Raw genomic sequence first — 24967 nt, forward strand, 5'->3', positions numbered from 1 at the left:
TTCCCAGCTAGCCGGGTGGAAAATAGACTCAAGTCCTCCAGTTCAGCCTTCTATAAATTCTATGTGTTGACCCAGAGAGAGGCGACACAGAGCGTTACTGCAAGCTTCAAGTGGGCCTGTACCCAACACGCAGCGGAGGGATCACTGGCTCCTTACACATTTTATCCTGATATTTATCGGACCGCTCCGTTTTCAGCGTCCGTTGTAACCAGGCACTTTCAGCTTCGTTTTTAATCTGATAAAGGATGGACTGTCAATTTGCCTTCATTGATATTAGACAAGGCCACAATCCCTTTTTCTCCTTCATCCACTAGGGGACACTGGAGTATATACGCTGGGGTATAGACGGTGACGAGTGAAGCATGATCCACACAAAATGTTTGAAAACCGATTCTGCAGACTTGCCGATGCAGTTGGTGCAGCTTGGCATCCGTGGTGGTGCATTTCCTTCCATAGAGTCACCCGGTTACCACGGTTAATGGACATGTTGCGGTATTGAGTCGCCCATTCCAGGCTGCGCTGGGGCACACAGGGCCGCAGGGTCACTCATTGGGTAGAGACTCGCCTCGCCTTCCTGGTGTTATTGTTTTATATACAGTGTTTTAAATGTATTTTAATTTTGAGATAATTCACAAGGCTCTCCACAGCCTTACCTATAGACCCGGGTGTGGTGTGCAAGGTTGACCACTATTGGTCGACGGTAACCAGGTCAACAGGGTCTCTAGGTCGACATGGTCTAGGTTGACAGGTCAAAAGGTCGACGAGTTTTTTATGGGGGGGTTTTGGTGTCGTTTTCTCCGTACAGTGACCGGGAACCCCAGTTAGTTCACCGTGTCCCCTTGCATGGCTCGCTTCTCTCGCCATGCTTTGGGGCAAGTTACTATTCCCAATCGTAGTCCGCGTGGATCGTTAAGTATGAGAAAGGTCAAACAAAGAAAAAAAATTGTGGAAAACTCATGTTGACCTGTCGACCTAGTTACTGTCGATTTTAGTTACTGTCGACCTAGAGACCAGATCCCTATAGACCCACCTATAGCTGATAATGTATCGTCCACTAGCATCCTATATATAGAATAGATGAAACTCAGGGCAGTGTGGTTGGCGTAGTGGTTATCATTACAACCTAACATCACTGAAGTCTTGAATTTTGAGTCCTGCCACGCTCTAACTGTGTGGGGTTTGTATGTTCTCCCTGTGTTTTGCGTGGGGTTTCCTCCCTCACTCCCAACACATACTGGTAGGTTAATGGTCCGCTGGAAAAAAAAAAAGATAACCCTAGTGTGTGTGTGTACATGTGATAGGGAATCTAGAGTGTAAGCTCCACTGGTGCGGGGGCTGAGGTGAATGGGCAAATATTTTCTGTAAGGCGCTGCGGAATATGTGTGCGCTATATAAAGAACTAGTAATAAATAAATGAAATACGGATGTCCGCCTTGGGGTTAGGGATGACCTAATAATGGCTGTATTGTGACGCGGATCACAATTCCGGTGTCTCCGGTTACCCCGGCCACATGAAGCATGTCTCGCCAGGCAGTGAGGAATTGGGCACCCATTAACAGGAGACCTGGCCCACAAGCGGCTGCTACTCTCTGACTTTCTGTGGTACGATTAGGAGCAGTCTATTAAAGTGTCACTCTTAGTTATTGTAAAGAGCCCCTCAGAGACCACAGCAAATCCTGCCGGGGAAAAGCTGGATCCCGGCTTGTATTATTCATGGAGCAGACAGCCGTCTTTCTCGCTGCTCTGACCCGCCGTACCCGACAGAGCTGAGAGCTCCGCTTATAGAGCTTGGTAATTACATCTCCTGCATTTCTCTAGCCTCATTTTCTACAGATCGTTACAAATATGTCCCCAAACTCCAGCGCGCACGCACAACGCACCTCTTCACTACCAAGCATTGCAGTACAACAGTGCTTTGCTGAGAGACCCCTATGTACTGAGCCTTGGAGAGAGGTAAAGTGGACGGAGATAAAGTACCAGCCACCCAGCTCCTAACTGTCGCCGTAACATGGCAGGTAGGATCTGATTGACCGATACTTTATCTCTCTCCAAGGACTTTAGGGGTCTTAGGGCTCTATTTACTAAGCTTTGGAGAGTGACAAAGTGGAGAGATAAAACCACCAACCAAACAGCTCCTGTCATTTTTCATTCACAACCTGTAACCTAATTGGTACTTTATCCCTCTCTCACTTAGTAAATAAACCCCTTAGTGCCGTAGAGACTGAAGCACCTTTTGAAGTTCCCTATTCATGAACGCCAATGAGGGCGCAGATCCTTTTGTTTCTTGTTGTTGGTGTGTTCTGACATTATATATATATATATATATATATATATATATATATATATATATATATATATATATATATATTATAGGTTAGCCTGAGGCAGATGCTTCTATCCACATCGTTGGCCTATGAGAGTCAGTAGAATGCGTTGGACATACGGAGAAGCGCCCACCAGTGTGTTTGGCTCAGAATAAGCCCCATACTGCATGTTGGCACACACCACAGAATACTTACCTAGCACGTGTCGGGATTCTGCGCGTCGGGATGCCACTGTCGGGGGTTCTGACCATAGGGATCCCGATACATCCCATATTTTCAATATATACAAAGTTTGAAGAAATAGGTTTTGATTTTAATCTTGTTTTAATGATATATTAATGGTAAGTTATATGCATTCAGTGGCGGATTCAGAACTGCACGCCGGCCACCATTAGACTCACTGCGTGCTCGGAACTGAATGTGGCTATTTGGTCATATGGCGAGTTGCCGCACCGCCCCCTATATATGTGCTGTGCAAATATCACTTGTCATTATCGGCACGCACTGGCACCTGCCCTATACGTGATGCGAGGGATCTCTGCGTACGTTCATCTCTGCAGATTCCGCAGTTCCATCTACATGACAGTGATGTGAAGGCGCTGTTAACGTCCACTCGGCCGCAAGTGGCGATGTGTGCGCCTCGGAATGGACCGTGCATGTATGTGCTTGGTTACTTGACATGCGCAGTGCTAAAAATCGCCAAAACAGGTGCCTCCATGATCCAGTATCCTTTTTTTTATTCCTTATATTATCTGCAGAAGAGTATATTACCTTCATCCGGGAAGCAGGCCCCTCCACCACGACCAGTGACCTCTTCCCAGCGACCTCTTCGGGAAGATGGCGCTGCATAGACGCCATCTTCCCAAACATCACTGGGAAGACTATGCCAGCCAAGTAGGGGGGACCCGCTTCCCGGAGCAAGCAAGGTAGGAAAAAGGTGCCCCCCCTTTCCCCCTTGATTTGTTTGTCCCCCACTATGCAGCACGTTTATTTTTAGGGGGTATGGACATTTCCCTTTTAGGCCACACCCCCATGCCAGTACCGGGGCGTGGGTGTGGCTCTCTACGGCTCTGACTAAAAGAGCTGAGCATTTGAAGTGCTCTGTCACCTGCACACCGTATAAGCTACTACAAAATGGCTGCCTGTGCGTTTCTTGGAACTAGTGACGGCACTAACCAATGAGGCAGCAGCCCCTCTTGCCTTAGTGATGTCACCAGGTAAAGTTGAACTGTTACTGTACATGCCCATTATTCAGGCAGCATCTTCTATCTGTAGGTGACTGGTCCCCAAAAGCGACACATTTTACCTTTTACGGAGTAATTGCTCATCTGATGGAAAATCTATATATATTATTGATATAGGACTGCACTCCAGGGGTCAGTGAGTCTGCTTGTAAAACCATTAAGTAAAGTTCCATTGTGTTCCCTTTCATACACACAGTCGCTTTGTTCCTTCCCAGAACCCCCTTATAAATCTTACTGATGTGTGATAGTCCTTGGGCAAGACGGTGGTGGTGTGGGCGGGGGAGGGGGGAGGATGGCAAGGCATTGGTCTGTGTTGGGCTGTGGATAAATCTGGAGAGGGCTAGAAGCCTGATGGAACAGCTAAGCTGCAACCCCCAAGTTACCTACATCTTATGTGGAGGTTACAGTCCCTTTTGTTTTATGTGGAGCGTAGAAACAAAAATGATCTCCTCTGTCCACAGCTGAGAGATATTTAACTTTAAAGATGTTATTTAGTTAAGATAACAAATTCCATCCACATTCCGCAAGATAATTTGTACCCTACAAAGAGGTAACGTTCTCTCCGCAAAATGACAAACTTTTTTATTTTTAGCAATTCTAAAAAACAAAACCCATCTCTGCTCTTTAATAGCGTAAACTGCGTCTTCGGTACGGCGTCAAGCCCAGACCCTGAGAGCACTGTTGTCCATCTAGCCATACATGTGAAAGCGTGAGCTAGGTGTTGGGTTGGCCCATTGGCCTCCTTTCGTTATATTGTTCTGCATATAATAAGTGAAGATTATTCTAATGATGGTAAATTCTCCTCTCTAAATAGTTATTTTGATATGTTAGTTGGGCTTCAGACATGTGGCAGTTTGCAGTGAGCAACGTCTAAACCATGAGGAACCAGACCCATCGCCAGACCCTTAATGGAACTGGGGTCCATGGTTTGCAGAGTCAAGATTAGGCCAACATGCAAAATAGTTAATTTGCCATCCAAAAAAATAATAATAATAATAATAATAATAATAATAATAATAATTATCACATGATCGCAATAAAGAAATCTCTCTTAAGCTGCATGATCTTAGTTGGTAGAGTTGTTGGCTCAAACGGATCACATGTGGCCGCATCCCAGTAGATGAGAATCTGAACAAGCAGATCCTGTGATGTGGAGAAACCCGTATAGCCGTGAACTCTAGTCCAAAGGTTGAGGCGTCATAATCTGAGGGGGTTGGAGAATGTTCCTCTGCCGGTTAGTGCAGCTGTGACCCCCTGACTGGCCAAATTGCATAACGATCTCACTGTCCAGTGGGCTTACCAAAAAGGGTTCCTCTGTGCACCAGCAACCTTAGCTTAGTGCTGTAATACCTTTTTTTTTATTTTTTATAGCCTTTTTATATTTTTCTACAGCTTTTTCAGGGCTTCAAAAAAAAAAAAAAATAACCTTCAATTCTGCTTTTTTTATTTATGTTTCAGTTCTCTCAGGCCAGACCCACCACAGCCCTTTGAAACGATCCGTGTCCCTTACCCCGCCCATGAATGTGCCAAACCAGCCACTAGGACACGGGTGGATGTCTCATGAAGACTTAAGAGCCAGAGGATCCCAGGGTGTCCCGTCCGACCACGCCCCCCTATCTCCACAAAGCAGTGTAGCCTCGTCAGGAAGTGGTGGGAGCGAGCACTTAGAAGACGCGTCTGCACGTAACACATTCCAAGATGAAGGTAGCGGTATGAAAGGTGAGCAAAATGCGGCCCATTGGGAAGAGTTTTTGCATCACGTTGTGTTGGCCTTCATGTGGAACATTTGCCAAAATGTAGGCATGGATTTGAACCTTACGCTTTAATTCTCCATCACCACTGAATAGTTATGCATCAAACAAAAATGTGGGCAGTTTCACTTGCAGATTATTCCATATATCAAAAAATAATAATAATAATAATAATTATTATTATTATTATTCTTTCAATCATCATTTGGAGGTCCCACCTACACTTTTTCTTTTCTTTCCCAAATATGTAAGCCCGCAACCCAACTTCCAGTTTTTTTTTCGGTATTTACCTTGCACAGACGTACGTCTTTTTATTTTCTTTGTCACCGGTTTGGTATGAAATACCGGTCGTAGGGATGCTGGTAGTCACATGACTTACACCGGCATCCCGACACTGAAGATCCTGGTGTCGGAGGGAGTAAGTATTTCTACTACCCTAACCCTCTGTGGGTGGCATCTAGGGCGTTCCCCCCCCACCTCCAGGCCCTAACCCTAACAGTTACCCCGATGCTACCGGGCGTTGGAATGCCGGCGGTCACATGACCGACACCGGAATCTCAACATTGCCCATCCATCGGGATGCTAAACGCAACCCATTCTATAAACCTGGAGGAATCTCCTTATAATCTTAAATCTTTTGCTACGCGCATATAATTTTTATACCTTATTTTTTTTGGAGAGGAGCTGATAACCGGAGGAGGGCAAAAATATACAAAAAAGCTTTTTAGGAGTGAAATCGAAAAGCAAAAATGCCAAACTGCTGCCAGCGAAGCACATAACTGTTAGTGGATGAGGTCGGGTGCGGCAGTTCCATTACAGAAGTTTTTTTTTTTTTTATAATTTATTATTATTTTTAGGGTTTATTTTTTGTATTTTTTGTTGTTGCTTCTTCACTTTTACTTCACTTTCTCGGATATATGTCATTGTAAGCTCACAGTGTTTGTAAGCTTGTTATTGTGGTGCTGGACGTCTGTAAGAGATGCTGAGAAGTAATGCTTAGAAAGTAAATCCGGTTTAGTCACATTCTTGTAATTCATAGTGCAAATGTCAGTGATCCTGAGCCGTGTCCTGGGGTTGGCGGGTATTGTCCGATTATTGTTGTGTTTTTACTCTTCGTTCACACAAAACCACATAAGTTCAGCGTGTAATTTTTTAGATTTTGGTTTTAAAAGGTTCCACTCTGAATCTTTCTGATGTGAAAGAAACCTGATTAGACCTTGGTGTGGGGGTTAATTTTTATATATATATATATATATATATATATATATATATATATATATATATATATATATATATATATATATATAAAACACTCACTTATCCAGCGATACAGAAAAAGTAGACAAGCCAGCACTCACGTGTAGATGAAAGAAAAGCAGGATTTATTCCTTAACCAAACGGCATGGTGAAGTACAGCAAACACAGCCCGACAGCTGTTTCGACCGACTGATCTTCCTCAGGGGCTAACCGCACTGTTGTCAGAACATGAAATATAAGCCTCAAATGGCACCAGTCGGTTGAAACAGCTGTCGGGCTGTATTTGCTGTACTTCACCATGCCATTTGGTTAAAGAATAAATCCTGCTTTTCTTTCATCTACACGTGAGTGCTGGCTTGTCTACTTTTTCTGCATCGCTGGAGAAGTGAGTGTTTTATATTTATTGCTGCCTTGCACCACAATTTTTTGCTTTATATACATAGGCTTTGAGTGCTGTCGTGGTTATATATATATATATATATATATATATATATATATATATATATATATATATATATATATATACAAACAAATATAGAAAACCACAGCACTCGCCACCCCAGAAGCGGGGTGCAGTGTCTGCACTCACCACTCATAGGCTGGGGTGCATGCAGCCCATGGCCACCTACCCAAATACATACAAAATAGAGAATTCAGCACTCACCATAGCAAGCTCACTTGTCCTCACAACATCAATAAATAAATGATGGGGGTTTAGTTGGTGGATTGGCCAATGCACGGAAGCCTGCATACCGATTTTCAAGGTACCCCACCTTCATGCAGGTCCTACACTATCACAAAGCCTAAAGAATTAAAACCTGGCAACTGTATCACATATAATATAACTGCAAATATGCCCACTAGGTTTAATGTATGCCTGCCACATATCTAGTGGCTTTTAAAAGGCATACTAGTCACCTGACACAGCCGATAAATTACTAAACAGCAGCTGACACAGGTTTAGAACAATTAAGATTACACAGGGGTGCATGAAAAGGCCTGTGACCATGGTTAATAAGAGTTAACCAAAGATTAACCCCAAAATATACAAACAAATATAGAAACAAATATAGAAAACCACAGCACCGCTTCTGGGGTGGCGAGTGCTGTGGTTTTCTATATTTGTTTGTATATTTTGGGGTTAATCTTTGGTTAACTCTTATTAACCATGGTCACAGGCCTTTTCATGCACCCCTGTGTAATCTTAATTGTTCTAAACCTGTGTCAGCTGCTGTTTAGTAATTTATCGGCTGTGTCAGGTGACTAGTATGCCTTTTAAAAGCCACTAGATATGTGACAGGCATACATTAAACCTAGTGGGCATATTTGCAGTTATATTATATGTGATACAGTTGCCAGGTTTTAATTCTTTAGGCTTTGTGATAGTGTAGGACCTGCATGAAGGTGGGGTACCTTGAAAATCGGTATGCAGGCTTCCGTGCATTGGCCAATCCACCAACTAAACCCCCATCATTTATTTATTGATGTTGTGAGGACAAGTGAGCTTGCTATGGTGAGTGCTGAATTCTCTATTTTGTATATATATATATATATATATATATATATATATATATATATATATATATATAAATATTATTATTTTTTTCTAAAGCGATTTTTGTTTTAGCTATGCGCATCGCAGGAAGTACTTACTGGGCAGATGACGGTTTCCGTTTTCAATACTTTTTGAAGTTTTATGCCCTTAAATTTTATTTATTTATTATAAAAAAAAAATTTAAACCTGTGTCCGTCTGTTATGGATCTAGAAATCCAAGGCCGGCTAGCTTGATATTTACACAGGTAGATACTGTATTGTGGTGGTGATTTGTTTCTTACTAGAAAATGGAACATTATAACTGAATTATTGTGACATATTTACAAAGGGAAACCGTTCCCGCATATGGTTCTGCAATCAGAGCATAGTTCTCCAAAGCCCAAAATATTACACCTCTAATAGACACCTACAATGCAGCAAATCGCCCCCTAACCAGACCTCTGTCTCCTTCTTGATCTATTTCAGTCACCAGAAACTGTGACATCCGAAATTGCCGGTTATATGTGATGCCTCCGTAACTCACAGTTTGTGCTATTTATACCAATATTATTTGTAGAAGTGTACGAGTACGTGTGTTAACATTGCTCCTGTTGTATACACTTATTGTTTCTGATATACTGTAGGAGTTAGTGTGTCATATAGGCACAAACTGCAGAGCTGACTCTGTTTGTACATATATTTAGTTGTATTTTGTCTTAAACTGCCTTAGTGAAAGTGTGGGGTCCTTACACTTGGTGAAAACGTGTGGGGTCCTCACGCCTGGTGAAACTGTGTGGGGTCCTTACGCCTGGTGATGTTGTGTGGGATCCTTACGCCTGGTGAAACTGTGTGGGGTCCTTGCGCCTGGTGAAACTGTGTGGGGTCCTTATGCCTGGTGAAACTGTGTGGGGTCCTTACGCCTGGTGAAACTGTGTGGGGTCCTTACGCCTGGTGAAACTGTGTGGGGTCCTTACGCCTGGTGAAACTGTGTGGGGTCCTTACGCCTGGTGAAACTGTGTTACGCCTGGTGAAACTGTGTGGGGTCCTTACGCCTGGTGAAACTGTGTAGGGTCCTTACGCCTGGTGAAACTGTGTGGGGTCCTTACGCCTGGTGAAACTGTGTGGGGTCCTTACGCCTGATGAAACTGTGTGGGGTCCTTACGCCTGGTGAAACTGTGTGGGGTCCTTGCACCTGGTGAAACTGTGTAGGGTCCTTACGCCTGGTGAAACTGTGTAGGGTCCTTACGCCTGGTGAAACTGTGTAGGGTCCTTACGCCTGGTGAAACTGTGTGGGGTCCTTACGCCTGGTGAAACTGTGTGGGGTCCTTACGCCTGGTGAAACTGTGTGGGGTCCTTACGCCTGGTGAAACTGTGTGGGGTCCTTGCACCTGGTGAAACTGTGTAGGGTCCTTACGCCTGGTGAAACTGTGTAGGGTCCTTACGCCTGGTGAAACTGTGTAGGGTCCTTACGCCTGGTGAAACTGTGTGGGGTCCTTACGCCTGATGAAACTGTGTGGGGTCCTTACGCCTGGTGAAACTGTGTGGGGTCCTTGCACCTGGTGAAACTGTGTAGGGTCCTTACGCCTGGTGAAACTGTGTAGGGTCCTTACGCCTGGTGAAACTGTGTGGGGTCCTTACGCCTGGTGAAACTGTGTGGGGTCCTTGCACCTGGTGAAACTGTGTTGGGGTCCTTGTGGTTACTGAAACGGGGTTTGTTTTTTTCGGGGCGGATCGGGGGTGCAAGCGTTGGCAGAGTACAGCAAGGGCATCCTAGCGCAAATGAGTTCCTCATGCGGACACAACAAAGACACGTATGCGCCTGTCAGGAGGAGTGTCTCTTGTGGGTGGGCAACCCTTGGCGGTAACATACGCACTGATAACGCTGTTGATAGGCAGCCGCTACTGATTGGCTATTTGTGTCTGGATCCATCCCACTGAAACTGTTACTAATACTAGTGTTAGTTCATTGTTATTTGCAGTCGGGGCTGTTCTGTTTGCAAAATTATTAGGTTAAGACATACCTGCCTACTTCTGAAAAAGCCTGTCAGGGAGATGTGAAAGTGACACCTATCAGCGCGGGCGCGTACTGCTACATCGGAGAGGCGTGTCATGAACATGACTTACATCCAAATGTAAATGAGCCCCAGCGTTAGTAAGATCTACTTGTTTAAGAAAAGACTCTGATATTGTTCAGGATTTGCTTGTGTATTGTGTTTTACAAGAGGATCCATATACTGTAAGTGGCCACGAGAAACCTAATGTAAAATGCATGTAGCCATAGGGATCATTGTGCCTTATAACCAATGCAGGTAAGTGGCGCTGATGAGCCCATCTGAATGTATGTATCTGTGATTTATTTTTTCCACCCAGGAATGTAACAGCTGCACAATGGGGGAAAGGTGCAATCGGGGAGATTTCTGGTCTATTCAGGGAGTCAGGGAGATCGCTACTATTTCAGGGAGTCTCCTGCAGAATGAGGGAGCGTAGGCAAGTATGGGTTAAGAGTCGGCTCGTAGTAACGTTTTGAAATATGAAGTTGACCTTGAAGTGACAGCCTTTGGGCATGCTGCGCTTTCTGTATCTAGAGCAGCGATCTCCTTCAGATACGCAATGGCGGGGTATAAGCTCCTCACGTGAGATACAGGCAATTCATCTCCTCCAGAGAGTTTAATGGGAGGATCGATGAATGGCCCATTCTGGGCCACTCTGACCAGTAAAGTGTTCAGCGAAATCAAGAATGTGGGAAGTTTTTTGTTTTGGTTTTGGTTTGTTTTTTTAATAGATTTTTTTTTTTTTGTCCTTTTGGTTTATTAAGTGTATACAGCTATAGATATGATATAGACATATATTGGAATTTCTCTATTATTGAAATACGCGCATTAACACCTACAGAAGTAAACAAAATATTCCTTGTATTTTTAATGTATTTTATATTCTATTTTATTTATTTTAGTTTGTGTTATGGTACCTTGTCTAGTAAATACTTGTTTAGAATTAATTATCTTAAGTCAACACTTTCTAAACACACTATATCCACTTTATAAATAGTTTAATAGTTTTCATTGAAAACTACGTTTGTGCACGTTGAGGCACTTATCATCCATTTTTAGGCGATTTTTTTACATACACCTGTTCGTGTGTGTGTGTGTGTGTGTGTGTGTATAAATAATATTTTTTTTTTATTTATTATTGTCCAAATTGTTGTTATTTTGGAAATTAGTAGGTCAGCCTTTATTGGCGTAAATGGATGATTTAAGTAAAGAAGATTTAATTTACTGTTCTAGTCAATTTTGTGGATTTTTTTTCCAGTATCCATTATGCGTACTGGGGCTTGTGCTATTTGTGCAGCAATGGGTGCACATTTTATGGCCAATGTAGAGTTGTATGCATTTTAATTGCTTGTGGGCGACGCACGGCTAGACCTAAGCTAAGATACGTCTGTTTGGAGGCATCTAGTAGATGTAACGCAGAACTGATGATGATGACTAGCAGTAAACCAAGGACGTACAAAGCTGCGGACACATCCCCGTTGACTACAACTCTGCCTGCGGGAAATATACGCGCTTTTTCCGTGTACACAATAAATGACCAGTTACCTCCATCTCTGCATCAGGCCCGGTATGAGCTGTATACGGGGGGCTGCACATTTAATTTTAAAGAGAGGCTTTTGAAACAAAATTCCTGCACCCCTTGTAGATGTGCACCACCCGGCTGCTAGCTTATAAACCGGCATGGATGAGAATAGACATTGGGGGTAATTCCAAGTTGATCGCAGCAGGAAATTTTTTAGCAGTTGGGCAAAACCATGTGCAGTGCAGGGGGGGCAGATATAAGGTGCAGAGAAAGATAGATTTGGGTGTGGTGAGTTCAATCTGCAATCTAAATTGCAGTGTAAAAATAAAGCAGCCAGTATTTACCCTGCACAGAAACAAAATAACCCACCCATATCTAACTCTCTCTGCAAATGTTATTTCTGCCCCCCCCCCCCCTGCAGTGCACATGGTTTTGCCCAACTGCTAAAAAATTTCCTGCTGCGATCAACTTGGAATTACCCCCGTTGTACGTAAAACATCTCCTTGTCTGCATACCCTAAATATTACATTGTGTATATACAAATGTTGCACTTTCTATAGCAAAGAAGTTGTATCAAAACTCCTGTGATGTATGTTGGAATAATTGGACCTATGAGGAATTACTTTATTTTTAAAGATAAATACGTGTTTCTAGCCCAGTGCGCCATCAATGGCGTTATTGTTCCGCGAGCTGCAGACTAATGAGAACGCCGCAACACTTGTCGTTACAGATGTACCTGCGTGGCTAAAGAGTCTCCGCTTGCACAAGTACGCCGCTCTGTTCTCCCAGATGACTTACGACGAGATGATGTCCCTTAATGAGTGTCAACTAGAGGCGCAGGTAAGAGTTGCGGCATTGTGTGGTCTTTGTTGTGGGGGTTTGTTTTGTCTTCTTTACTGTAGAAATAAGAAATTGGTTTTCATTTATCGCATTGCATGGAGGCCGTTACGTGGTGGATCTGCAAATGCGGAAACTTTATATAGTGGTTGTTACTGTGTCACTATTTTGTTACTTACTGTACTTTGTTAAGAAAAAGTTAAATTTTCTTGGTATATAAAACCATAAGTTTAAAAGATTTTGATATGCTGGATAATATGTTACAAGTCTTATACGTAGCAACACATGACCCCTCCATCAGCGCTATGTAGCAACACGAGTCCTCCATCAGCGCTATGTAGCAACACATGACCCCTCCATCAGCGCTGTGTAGCAACATATGACCCCTCCATCAGCACTATGTAGCAACACATGACCCCTCCATCAGTGCTATGTAGCAACACGAGTCCTCCATCAGCGCTATGTAGCAACACATGACCCCTCCATCAGCACTATGTAGCAACACATGACCCCTCCATCAGCGCTATGTAGCAACACATGACCCCTCCATCAGCGCTATGTAGCAACACATGACCCCTCCATCAGCGCTATGTAGCAACACATGACCCCTCCATCAGCGCTATGTAGCAACACGAGTCCTCCATCAGTACTATGTAGCAGCATATTCCCCTCCATCAGTGCTATGTAGCAACACATGACCCCTCCATCAGCGCTATGTAGCAACACATGACCCCTCCATCAGCGCTATGTAGCAAAACATGACCCCTCCATCAGCGCTATGTAGCAACACATGACCCCTCCATCAGCACTAATAGCAACAACATGACCCCTCCATTAGCGCCATGTAGCAACGCATGACCCCTCCATCAGCAATATGTAGTGGAACATTCCCCTCTACCAGCGCACTGTAGCAGCACATTCCCTTCCACCAGCGCAGTGTAGCAGCACATTACCCCTTCATTAGTACTATGTACAGTAGCAACATGTTCTCCTCCATCTGCACTCTGTAGCAATACATTCCCCTTCTATAAACTTTGCAGCAACACATTCCCCAAGAGTTACTCTATCTGAAAGCAATGCTAAAGTATGCTAAAGTATTCAGAAGAAGAGGAAAGATCATTTTACTGGATGTCAGGTGATCTCTTGGAACTGAAGGGCTAGGTAATATCAAACGTTTCCTTAAAATAATAAAAATAAATGGAAAATGGGTCAGTTGTGTCATCACAGGGGTGTGTAGGATGGTTTCTTGTACAATGTCACATTGCTTGGCTTTATTTAAATGTAATATTATTGCTAGAGACTGTTTATTATTAATACAATTCTTATTCTTATTAATACAATTCTTATTCATTCTTCTTTTTTCTTCTTCTTCTTCTTTTTTCTTATTTTTCCTTGTTGAAAACCCCGTACGTTGGCCCTCATTCTGAGTTGTTCGCTCACTAGCTACTTTTAGCAGAAATGCAAACACAAAGCCGCCGCCCTCTGGGAGTGTATCTTAGCATATCAGAATTGCTAACGAAAGATTAGCAATTCTGCTATTAAGTATTTCCTTGCAATTTCTGAGTAGCTCCAGACCTACTCCTAGATTGCGATCACCTCAGTCTGTTTAGTTCCTGGTTTGACGTCACAAACACGTCCAGCGTCCGACCAGCCACTGCTCCATTTCTCCAGCCACTCCTGCGTTTTTACCTGGCACACCTGCGTTTTTTAGCACACTCCCTGAAAACGGACAGTTTCCGCCCATAAACACCCACTTCCTGTCAATCACACTAGGATCAGCAGAGCGACTGAAAAGCTTTGTTTGCCCGTGAGTAAAATAGCATAGTTTTGTGTAAAATTGCTTAGCGCGTGCGCCCTGCTGTGCATACGCATGCGCAGAACTGCCGGATTTTAGCCTATTAGCAATTCTGCTAAAATTAGCAGCGAGCGAACAACTCGGAATGAGGGCCATTAGGCCTTGTTGTCTTCCTCACTTGCGGAGTTTGACTGACACATTATACCGCAATAGGAATTGTGTAATCCTCTCCTAGTGTAGGAACTCCCTGCGTAACAACATCTGGGCTAAATAAATAAATAGTGACGACGATTGGCCATACACATTGCCTTTTATTTTATGAGCTGAAATAATGTTTGCAAAGAATGCAGTCTGTTGATTTACCTCCCTGAGGCACGAGGCACGATGTCGGTACTCGCCAATATTGTTTCAGCTCACAAAATGCGTGATTTCCCTGTTTTGCCAAAATGAAATAACTAAAGTTGTATATTAAAATTAACCGCGGCCAGGCGTCTGTCACCTGCGTAAGTAACGGCTTCCGTGTTGTCTTACTGTAGAATGTCACCAAAGGTGCACGTCACAAAATCGTGATCAGCATCCAGAAATTGAAGGAGAGGCACGTTCTGCTGAAATCACTAGAAAGGGTAAGTCGCCTTCGTACTAGGTATCCGGAACTGCCGTCCTAATGTCTTCCAGTAATTGTGTCGCGATGATGAACATGTATCTCAACAATAAATAATTACCCATCTTCCCTCCCGTGTTTTACTATAGGACTAAAAGTGAAGCACTGTTTATTTTCAATTTGTCCTTTTTGTTTAATCAATTTCACGTGTATTGGATCTGACTCCGTATGAAAAACAAAACGTCCGTTACTGTAAGCTGCCTTCATTTTTCTTGCACGATTTTGATGATTGTCGTGATATGATAAATACAAAAAAAAAAAAAAAAAAAAAAAAGACTCCTTCTAGGGCGATGCGGTCAAGACGCAGGCTGCCGGGATCCTGAAAGTGTCAGGAAACCTACGCTGAATTCCGCCAGCATCCTGACCATAAGTATAGCAGGCAGGTCAGGTCCGTGGGGGGGGTTAGAGGGGATCCGGTCTGAAGATCGACACTGTCTAGGTCGACAATGTTTAGGTCGACCACTATAGGTCGACAGTCACTAGGTCGACATGGATGGAAGGTCGACAGGGTTTCTAGGTCGACATGTGCTAGGTCTAAAGGTCGACATGAGTTTTTCACATTTTTTTTTTCTTTTTTTGAATTTTTTCATACTTAACGATCCACGTGGACTACAAATGGAATGGTAATCTGTGCCGAGCGAAGCGGTAGCGGAGCGAAGGCACCATGCCCGAAGCATGGCGAGCGAAGCGTTGCACTAATTTGGGATCCCGTTCACTCTACGAAGAAAACGACACAAAAAAAAAAAAATCCTCATGTCGACCTTTAGACCTGTCGACCTAACACATGTCGACATAGAAACCCTGTCGACCTTCCATCCATGTCGACCTGGTGACTGTCGACCTATAGTGGTCGACCTAAACATTGTCAACCTAGATACTGTCGATTTGATGAACCACACCCGGGTTAGAGTTAGGCAGCAGGGAGGGTGCTTTAGGGTTCGGCGTCATCGGGAGGAGGTTAGGGTTAGGCTGCAGAAACGGAGGATTAGGGGGTAGGGGAGAGGTGGGGAACGGTACTATGTCAGCATCCCATCAGACGGGATATCATACTGAATCCTTTCTAGGATAGTTTAAAAAGAAACCAACAAAATAAAATTACATTTTACAGTGTAGGGGCTTGTGTAGACAGAGGTCATCTTGCGCCAGTTTGCGGAATGCATCTTCAATGATTCTTATATCACGCTCTTGGAATGAGAGCGCGCAGATAAGGTCAAAGCACTATGCATTGTGATCTCCTCTAAGCTTCCGAATGAAAAGGTGGAACTGGTTTGTTAGAAGGTGTTATCGCGTAGGGAAACTGTGGGCCATGCAGAGCTGGACCAAAGTGAAGATTCGCCTGTTTGGATGCGTAATGTTTGCACCTAGCTTGGGGCTAGCGCAAGTGCACACTAACTGTGTTGACTAATAACAAGTGTGATAGAAGCACTGGTAAAGTGATAAATGGGGGATCTGTTTATCCCAGGTTTTTGACCTATGTGATTTAAACCCCCAGGAAATGTCTGTTTCTGCTAAACAGACTTGAGTAGAGTTTGGGCTTTAAGTAAAAGCCGGATAAGGGGTCCTGGGGGTATGGGTGTGAGAGAAGAAAGGGCGCCACCTATAAAACACATTTTGGATCTTTAGGCCTTCAGACTGAGACCAGGATAATTACTGCCCGCACCTGATATAAGTGTGTCAGGGCTTGGCTCGGGGTCTCACTACCTGGAGAAACGGGCAGCAGGCCTGTTATGAGACACTGTGATTTACTGACTGTAAGTACATGTCTGTGTTTGTGGTAGGGCCATTAGGACCTACCACTCTGAGAGAGGGAATCTATTATGTTTAGTTAGTGGCCAGACGGGCTAGTATTTAATTTTTATGTTTTGTTTTTATACTGCACAATAAAACTAGCTACAGCTAGATTGCACGAAAACCCTGGACTGATGTGCTGTATTCCTGGCTGCTGGGTGTTTGGAGGTGCGCATCTACCCCAAGAGATGGCGCTTCTACCCTGATCTCCTCATATAAGCCAGGAGCATGCATATCGGCAGTTACATCGCAAGTTGTTGTTTTTTTCTGTGCGCACTTGTTTAGAGCAACATTTTCCCGACTTACTTCCAACTCTCCACCCGCCAGCATACACAGTAAAATATCAAAGTTTGGCTTTTCGGTATAGAATCTTTGTGTCCTCAGCACTCATCATCCTTAGGGATTAAAGAAGACTTCCAAAGCAAGCAGCCACCATATAGTGCAGTATAATTTAGGTTACTTTTGAGAAACGAATACTAACCAAATTGAGCGTCTATATGTAGTAGCTCAATGAAGAATGTTTTTTTTCCCTGAGGTCATGGAGATTCTGAAGATTAAAAGGGCAAGTTCAAACCAGATTAACACCAACAGTATTGCAAATGAGGAGATCTGTTCTCAAAATAGCCCTCTCCTACGCGTTTCGTCCATTTGGTAGACTTTAGGACTTCATCAGGGGTTAGATAACCTCTGTAATTACAATGGACATTCAGGGATTTTTTTTCTTAGTTTTGTTTTGTTCTATTCCCATAACTGAAAGCTACAAGGTGCTTCACTTGAATATCATCCCCCTTGACCATAAGTAAAGGGTGTTATGTGCATTGTATAATCCACAGGACATCCTAGAAGGGGGCAACTTGCGTGTCCCACTGCAGGAGCTTCACCAGATGATTCTTACTCCAATCAAAGCGTACTCCTCACAAAATGCCAGTGCAGACGACCACAACCGGGAGCCCGATTCTCAGACTTCTTTAATTGGCAATGACGGGCAGGGATCGCAGAACAAAGACTCTGCCTCTGGGGGGCTGCAACCGCACCATATGGGCAACTGCGAGGGTGAAAGTGGGGGAGTCCCGCTACCTGAAGGGGATCTTCCAGGACAGTTTACGAGAGTTATGGGTAAAGGTAAGTGTTGCTTATGGTGGCATGCCGACCATCGGGAAAGTGAGCCGTCGGGCTCGTGGAGGAGGTCATGTGACTGTCGGTCAGCTGACCGGCGGTCACATGAATACCACCCGTTGCTTATATATTTGCAATTTATACGTTAACTAATAAAATCTGTGTGCTGAAGAAACTCCGTGCAATGTCCTGTATGATATCAGTGCTGCAAGTATGACTGTTTGTATGTATACATATATCAGTATATATAAAGTCTGTGTGTTGAATTCCCTATTGGGACGTCTGTGATTTAGACAATGATTAATTAGTATTCTCTTGGTTTCCGTTTACATTCTATTGGTTATAATCCATAGGCCAATTCACTCTGCAGTTCTATGTAGGCTTTAATCAGAAATAACTGTGGAAACTGTTAAAATGAGGTTGGTGCGTTTAGCATATGGGATTAAGGGGGTAATTCATGAAGCAGTGAAAAAAGTGAAGTGAGCCTGTGGAGAAGTTGCCCATGGCAACCAATCAGCTGCTCCGTACAATTGTGTAGTTTGCAAATTATAAAGGTTACTTCAATGCTGATTGGTTGCCATGGGCAACTTCTCCACTGGCTCACTTCTCCACACTTTTCACTGCTTCATGAATAGACCCCCATTTGAGTAAGTCCATTCAATTTCATTGGGTTCAGATTGGCCTCATACTCGCATCGCATTACCTTTACTCTCTTTCAGTTTGTACACAGCTCCTGGTCTCTAGAGCCGACGAGGAAAACATCAGCTCCTATTTACAGCTGATCGACAAATGCCTTATTCATGAAGTAGGTAACATCCTTGTGATGTAGATGTAACAACATTCAACTTGACAGAGAAGCTCGTATGATCAATGCAGTAACCAGTTCTGGTTAAACTTCTGCATAAAATTGGCTTATAAGGAAGAACTGCAGAACGCAGCACCTCACACTGAAGAGTTGATGTACAGTACTATTACAGACCATGCTACTGTATATAGTGATAAATGGCTCCTTAATTCAATTTAACAGGTCTCTGATCTGTGCAGTCCCGGGGAATGTGGCTTTACAAGAGTCCTCGTGATCAGCTTGTTGTTGTATCTAAAGGCCTAGCCGATGGGGTTAATGCTGCATACTGCCGAGTGCAAGGCACTGCACCAGTATCAGAGAGTTACATCAGTACTATATATATATATATATATATATATATAATGTATATGTGGCAAAAAGGGAGATTGACTCACTGATTCATCACAAAATCTCTTAAACTTGGCAGGTAGCTTCTGCTTAGGTCCCAGGTGCTTACTAAGAACCGGTTTTACAAATGTCACTGTCCATCCATGGAAATCGCAAAAATTGTATGTATGTATGTATGTGTATATGTATGTATCAGCATAACTCCAGAACCTGGAGCAATTTACACCAAACTTGGTACACATATGACTTACAATCTGGGAACAAACACTGTGGGGGTAAGATACCCCTAGCACCCCTAGGAGTGGGCCACCAGCGCAGACTATGGGGTAAATTTACTAAAATGGGAGTTCTGTTTAAGATGGGATGTTGCCCATAGGAACCAATCAGATTATACATCTCATTTATCTAGCACCTTCTAGAAGATAATACCTGGAATCTGATTGGTTGCTATAGGCAACATCCCATCTTAAATAGAACTCCCATTTTGGTAAATTTACCCGTATATCAGGACATGTGTGATATGTCAGTGACGACAGGGCTGCATGGGCCAGTGACATGATGTGAGGAGGGGAATAGAGACAGCAGGAAGCCACAGACTGAGAGTTATATAGTGGGAGGAGCAGGATCCCCAGCAGCACAGAGTATATCAGGAGATGAGTGATGTGTCAGTGAGGACAGGGCTGCATGTGACAGGGCCAGTGACATGATGTGAGGAGGGGAATGGAGGCAGCAGCCACAGACTGAGAGTTATATAGTGAGAGGAGCAGGGTCCCCAGCAGCACAGAGTATATCAGGAGATGAGTGATGTGTCAGTGAGGACAGAGCTGCATGTGACAGGGGCAGTGACATGATGTGAGGGGAATGGAGGCAGCAGGAAGCCAGAGACTGAGAGTTATATAGTGGGAGGAGCAGGGTCCCCAGCAGCACAGAGTATATCAGGAGATGAGTGATGTGTCAGTGAGGACAGGGCTGCATGTGACAGGGGCAGTGACATGATGTGAGGAGGGGAATGGAGGCAGCAGTAAGCCACAGACAGAGTTATATAGTGGGAGGAGCAGGGTCCCCCAGCAGCACAGAGTATATCAGGAGATGAGTGATGTGTCAGTGAGGACAGGGCTGCATGTGACAGGGGAAGTGACATGATGTGAGGAGGGGAATGGAGACAGCACAAACCCACACACTGAGAGTTATATAGTGGGAGGAGCAGGGTCCCCAGCAGCACAGAGTATATCAGGAGATGAGTGATGTGTCAGTGAGGACAGGGCTGCATGTGACAGGGGCAGTGACAGGATGTGAGGAGGGGAATGGAGGCAGCAGGAAGCCACAGACTGAGAGTTATATAGTGGGAGGAGCAGTGTCCCCAGCAGCACAGCGTATATCAGGAGATGAGTGATGTGTCAGTGAGGACAGGGCTGCATGTGACAGGGGCAGTGATATGATGTGAGGAGGGGAATGGAGGCAGCAGCCACAGACTGAGAGTTATATAGTGGGAGGAGCAGGGTCCCTTGGGGGACCAAAAAGGGGTCCAGCCACTACATAAAGTGGGTCAGGGAAGCAAGATATGCCTATATACCAGATCTCCAACCAACGTAAATTAATGTACAACTAGAATTCTAATTTACCATGCTCATCCCGTAGTGAAGCACGGGTATTCAGCTAGTTTGCTATAATCTGCACTCTGATGCTCATTGTGGTTGCATGTTCCCACTTTATAACCACCTTCATGTTGATGTGTTAGCTGAGCTGGAATACTGCAAAGATCATCTGCGCTTCTGCATAAACGTCTGCCGCTGCGCTATGCATCCGAGTGTAATCCCGTTTTTATTATTGCTCCGTCCTGCAGGAAAGCACACTAACGCACAATAGGGGTCATTCCGAGTTGATCGCTAGCTGCATTTGTTCGCAGTGCAGCGATCAGGCTAAAAAATGCGCACATGCGACGTACGGGTACAACAAACTATGTATTTTCACACACGGTCTAGCCATGCTTTTCAATCGCACTGCTGGCCGCAGAGTGATTGACATGAAGTGGGCTTTCTGGGCGTCAACTGACCGTTTTCAGGGAGTGTTCGGAAAAAAGGCAGGCGTGCCAGGGAAAACGCAGGTGTGGCTGGGCGAACGCAAAGGTGGGTTTGTGAGGTCAAATCCGGAACTGAATGGTCTCAAGTGATCGCAAGCGCTGAATAGGTTTTGAGGTACTCTGAAACTGCACAAAAATTTATTGCTGGCGCTCTGCGATCCTTTTCGTTCGCACTTCTGCTAAGCTAAAATACACTCCCAGTGGGCGGCGGTATAGCGTTTGCACGGCTGCTAAAAACTGCTAGCGAGCGATCAACTCGGAATGACCCCCAATGTTGTGTGTTCTGGGACAGGATAGTGTAATGGGTGTAGGTGGCAAATTTCAGGGGTCAGCCCTGGCTAAGCCGGCGGCTGCAGATTGCTTTAACTCCTGCAAAATAATTTCACTTTAACATTTCCCATCATACAGTGGCGTACCATCTAAGCTCACAGGTGCCGCCATGGGCTGCACAGAGACCCTCCCAAATGCTCAGGTCTTAATACATCTCACAATAGGTTCTCTGACCCTAGTCATATATAAGAAAACAGATTTTTTTATTTTTGCCACGTCTATCCTGTAATGTTGCCGCTTGCAGATCTTTCGCTCTCTTAATTACTGGAAGCCGTGGCGCTTGCCGGCTGTAACGATCTACAAGGCAGCATCCTGGAAAAGGACGACGTAAACCGCGCATGAATTATAATAACAAAGCACCTCTCACATCTTAATAAAATCACATTTTTAGTACATCCTGTCTAAAAATCATGTTTTAGACTTGTTTTCCCTTAGTGGCCGCCATAGTTAAGGGCTGAAACCTGTTTGCAGGAGCCTGAAGCATTTGTCACGGAGTAATTATATTATAAGTGTTGGAAAACGGATACCTGTTATAAAGTCGGGGGGCGGGGGGGATCTTTCTATCTTTATTTAGTGAAAGCTGTGTTTGATTCTCTAGCAGTGTCTGATAAAATAATGAAAATAATATAACGATGCGTTGTGTGCGGCACACAGGCCTTCACGGAGACTCAGAAGAAGAGGCTGTTGTCATGGAAACAGCAAGTACAGAAGCTGTACAGGTCATTTCCACGGAAAACCCTCCTGGATGTTGCTGGGTACCGGCAGCAGAGAAAGTAGGTTGAAATTGGATCCCCCTCCCCTTGTGCTAATTACCTTAGTGACTGCATTTCATCAGCTTCCAGGGAAACCCAGCTCTGTCCCCAGGTTTTTTTTTTGTTTTGTTTTTCTTTTGCAGTAAAAATTCCAGTGCATACATTGCAAATGCTGTGCTGGAGATATAAAGGCCAGATGATAATGCGTTTTGCACAGGATTAACGATAGTCGCTTCTGGCATCATTGAGCTTAAAAAAAAAAAAAAATATATATATATATATATATATATATATATATATATATATATATATATATATAAAAATAAACAAAAAATACATGACAGAGAACCGCACCCTGTGGTCAATTAATTTATTATTATTTATTACCAGTTATTTGTATAGCGCACACATATTCCGCAGCGCTTTACAGAGAATATTTGGCCATTCACATCAGTCCCTGCCCCAGTGGAGCTTGTACTCTATGGGGCAGATGTATTAAGCCTGGAGAAGGGTTAAAGCAGTGATAATTGGAAGCTGATGACGCACCAACCAGTTAGTTCCTAAAAGTTATTTTTCAAAACCGTAATGATTGGCTGGTGCGTTATCACCTGGCGCTTATCACTGGTTTATCACTTCTCCAGGTTAATACATCTGCCCCTATATTCCCTATCACATGTACACACAGACACATTCACACTAGGGTTAATTTTGTTGGGAGCCAGTTAACCTACTAGTATATATTTGGATTGTGGGAGCAAACCGGAGTCCCCGGAGGAAACCCACACAAACACGGGGAGAATATACAAACTCCACACACTTAGGACCATGGTGGGAATTGAACCCATGACTTCAGTGCCGTGAGGCAGTAATGCTAACCATTACGCCATCTGTGCTGCATCCCAGAAAAACAGTCCACACAAATGATTGAGACTAGCCACGGATCTGCTAGCCACATGGGCAGTTGTCCTGTTTTGCACCACCTGTTCTCCTTAAATGACGGCTAATCCGTGGGAACATTACGCTTTTATATATTTATACTTGCCGAAAGTTCTTGCAAACCTGCAGAGAATCATATGGGAAGATATTCTACCGTTAGATTCAATTGTTTAATTAAGAACATCGCCAAGCAATGCAGAAAACATGGTATGCATCGCTGCTAGCAAAGCACCGTGCACTCAGCTGTCCCAGGTTTTTGCCGTATATTTTGAGGAAATTTCATTTTTTATTAATTTAGGCTTTTGATTGCATGATTTCTAAACTTCTGTATGTGACAATTTACAGGACCAGCATTGACGTCTTCACAGGCAGCCGAGGCTTCGGACAGTCTAACTCCTTGCCCACAGCTGGATCTGTAGGCGCGGGAATGGCGAGAAGGAACCCACGTCAGTTCCAGATCCCATCCAGAAACCTCCCCAGCTCCCGCCTTGGTTTGCTGGGTCCCAGCGGCCTCCTGGGAGCAACGCAGCGAACATCTTCCAGCAATCCTGCAATGCTGAAGCAAGGGAGACAGGTTGGTCCAATGGGTTCCTGCTTAATTGGCTCCATTTTGTTATTTAGGTTTAAAAAAGGGCTCGCACCCCTATAGCGGAGGTGTGGGCTGACTCGGCAGAGCCTGATGACCTTGCAAGGGATTCCGCCTATTGCATCACTACGCAGATTCCACTTGAGCGTTTACGATTTTGTGCCACAGTTGCTTCAAATATACCCCTAAAGCAGTGCTTTTCAAATCCAGTCCTCGGGACACACTAGAACAGGGCATGTTTTCCAGATCTCATTCCTGGAGCACAGGTGTTGTCATTACTGACTGGGGGGTCTAATTATTTCATTTGTGATTCTGTGAGGAGACCTGGAAAACATGTACCGTTAAGCTGGATACACACTATAAGATTATCTGTCCAATCTGGCTGGTTGGAACGAAAATTTGGTAATGTCTGGGAGCAAATGACAGCCAGCCATTTGCTACCAAAAGCCGCAAAACGGGCACAAACGGTTGTTCGGATATATTGACGATGTGACGGGGCAAGGCATCACAGCTGGGTGGGCATTTAAATATCTCACCCCACCCAGCTGAGATGTCAGTCACCAGCGGTATGTGCAACAAGTGTAAGGACAGTCGGCGGACCGGCCCGCACACAAAGCTCGATACGCCGATATATCTTCCGATATATCAGCCATCGGCTCTGCTGCCCAGCATTCACAGAAATACCAGGGATACACACCCGCCAAGAGGCTGGCTACCTGCCAGTGTGTAACTAGCTTTAGGGTTTAGATTCTAGCTGTAAGTTATGATTCGCTAACTACGTCACATGACCTATGAAGGTTTGAGCAGAGGTGCTTTGGAACATTCATTCAGCCTAAAACCCCAGTCTCCCCCTGTTATTATGTGACCAATCAAGGGCTTCCTAACAGACTGGCTCAAAATACTTCCCCCCTCGCCCCAATGGCTTCCATACAAATGCATTTAAATAGACGAGATAAGAAGCAGACACTCAAATTGGACTTGAAATATTTCACTGATCAACACTCCTTTTATAGGCAAGCTTATTAGAGTAATTTTGGGGTAATGTTGCTGTGCTGATTCCGAAAATGACATCGCTTTTGATCTAGAGCCAGTTGGGAAAAAACTACTTTCATTTTTGTAATCAGCAACCCCAAAATACCCCAAATTTGTTCAGATATCCTTGGCAACGAAACCCTTTTTTTTTTTTTTGGCTGGCCTGTGTAATTCTTCTT

At 44.2% G+C, this 24967-nt stretch overlaps 1 protein-coding gene across 4 annotated transcripts in view; it reads left to right on the forward strand.

Annotated features, from left to right (window-relative positions):
• Positions 1–24967, forward strand: part of SAMD4A (sterile alpha motif domain containing 4A) — a 119428-nt gene that overhangs the window by 82143 nt on the left and 12318 nt on the right. For 3 of the 4 annotated variants that reach the window (XM_063948383.1, XM_063948382.1, XM_063948385.1), the window contains 7 exons: positions 5027–5287; positions 12414–12523; positions 14852–14938; positions 17598–17886; positions 18600–18685; positions 22137–22255; positions 23516–23744. In XM_063948383.1, the coding sequence (XP_063804453.1) occupies positions 5027–5287; positions 12414–12523; positions 14852–14938; positions 17598–17886; positions 18600–18685; positions 22137–22255; positions 23516–23744 (1181 nt within the window). The remainder of the gene's footprint in view (positions 1–5026; positions 5288–12413; positions 12524–14851; positions 14939–17597; positions 17887–18599; positions 18686–22136; positions 22256–23515; positions 23745–24967) is intronic. The other variant, XM_063948384.1, reaches the window with a different exon arrangement.

Source organism: Pseudophryne corroboree, chromosome 12 (genome assembly GCF_028390025.1).
Source record: "Pseudophryne corroboree isolate aPseCor3 chromosome 12, aPseCor3.hap2, whole genome shotgun sequence".
Lineage (NCBI taxonomy): Eukaryota > Metazoa > Chordata > Amphibia > Anura > Myobatrachidae > Pseudophryne > Pseudophryne corroboree.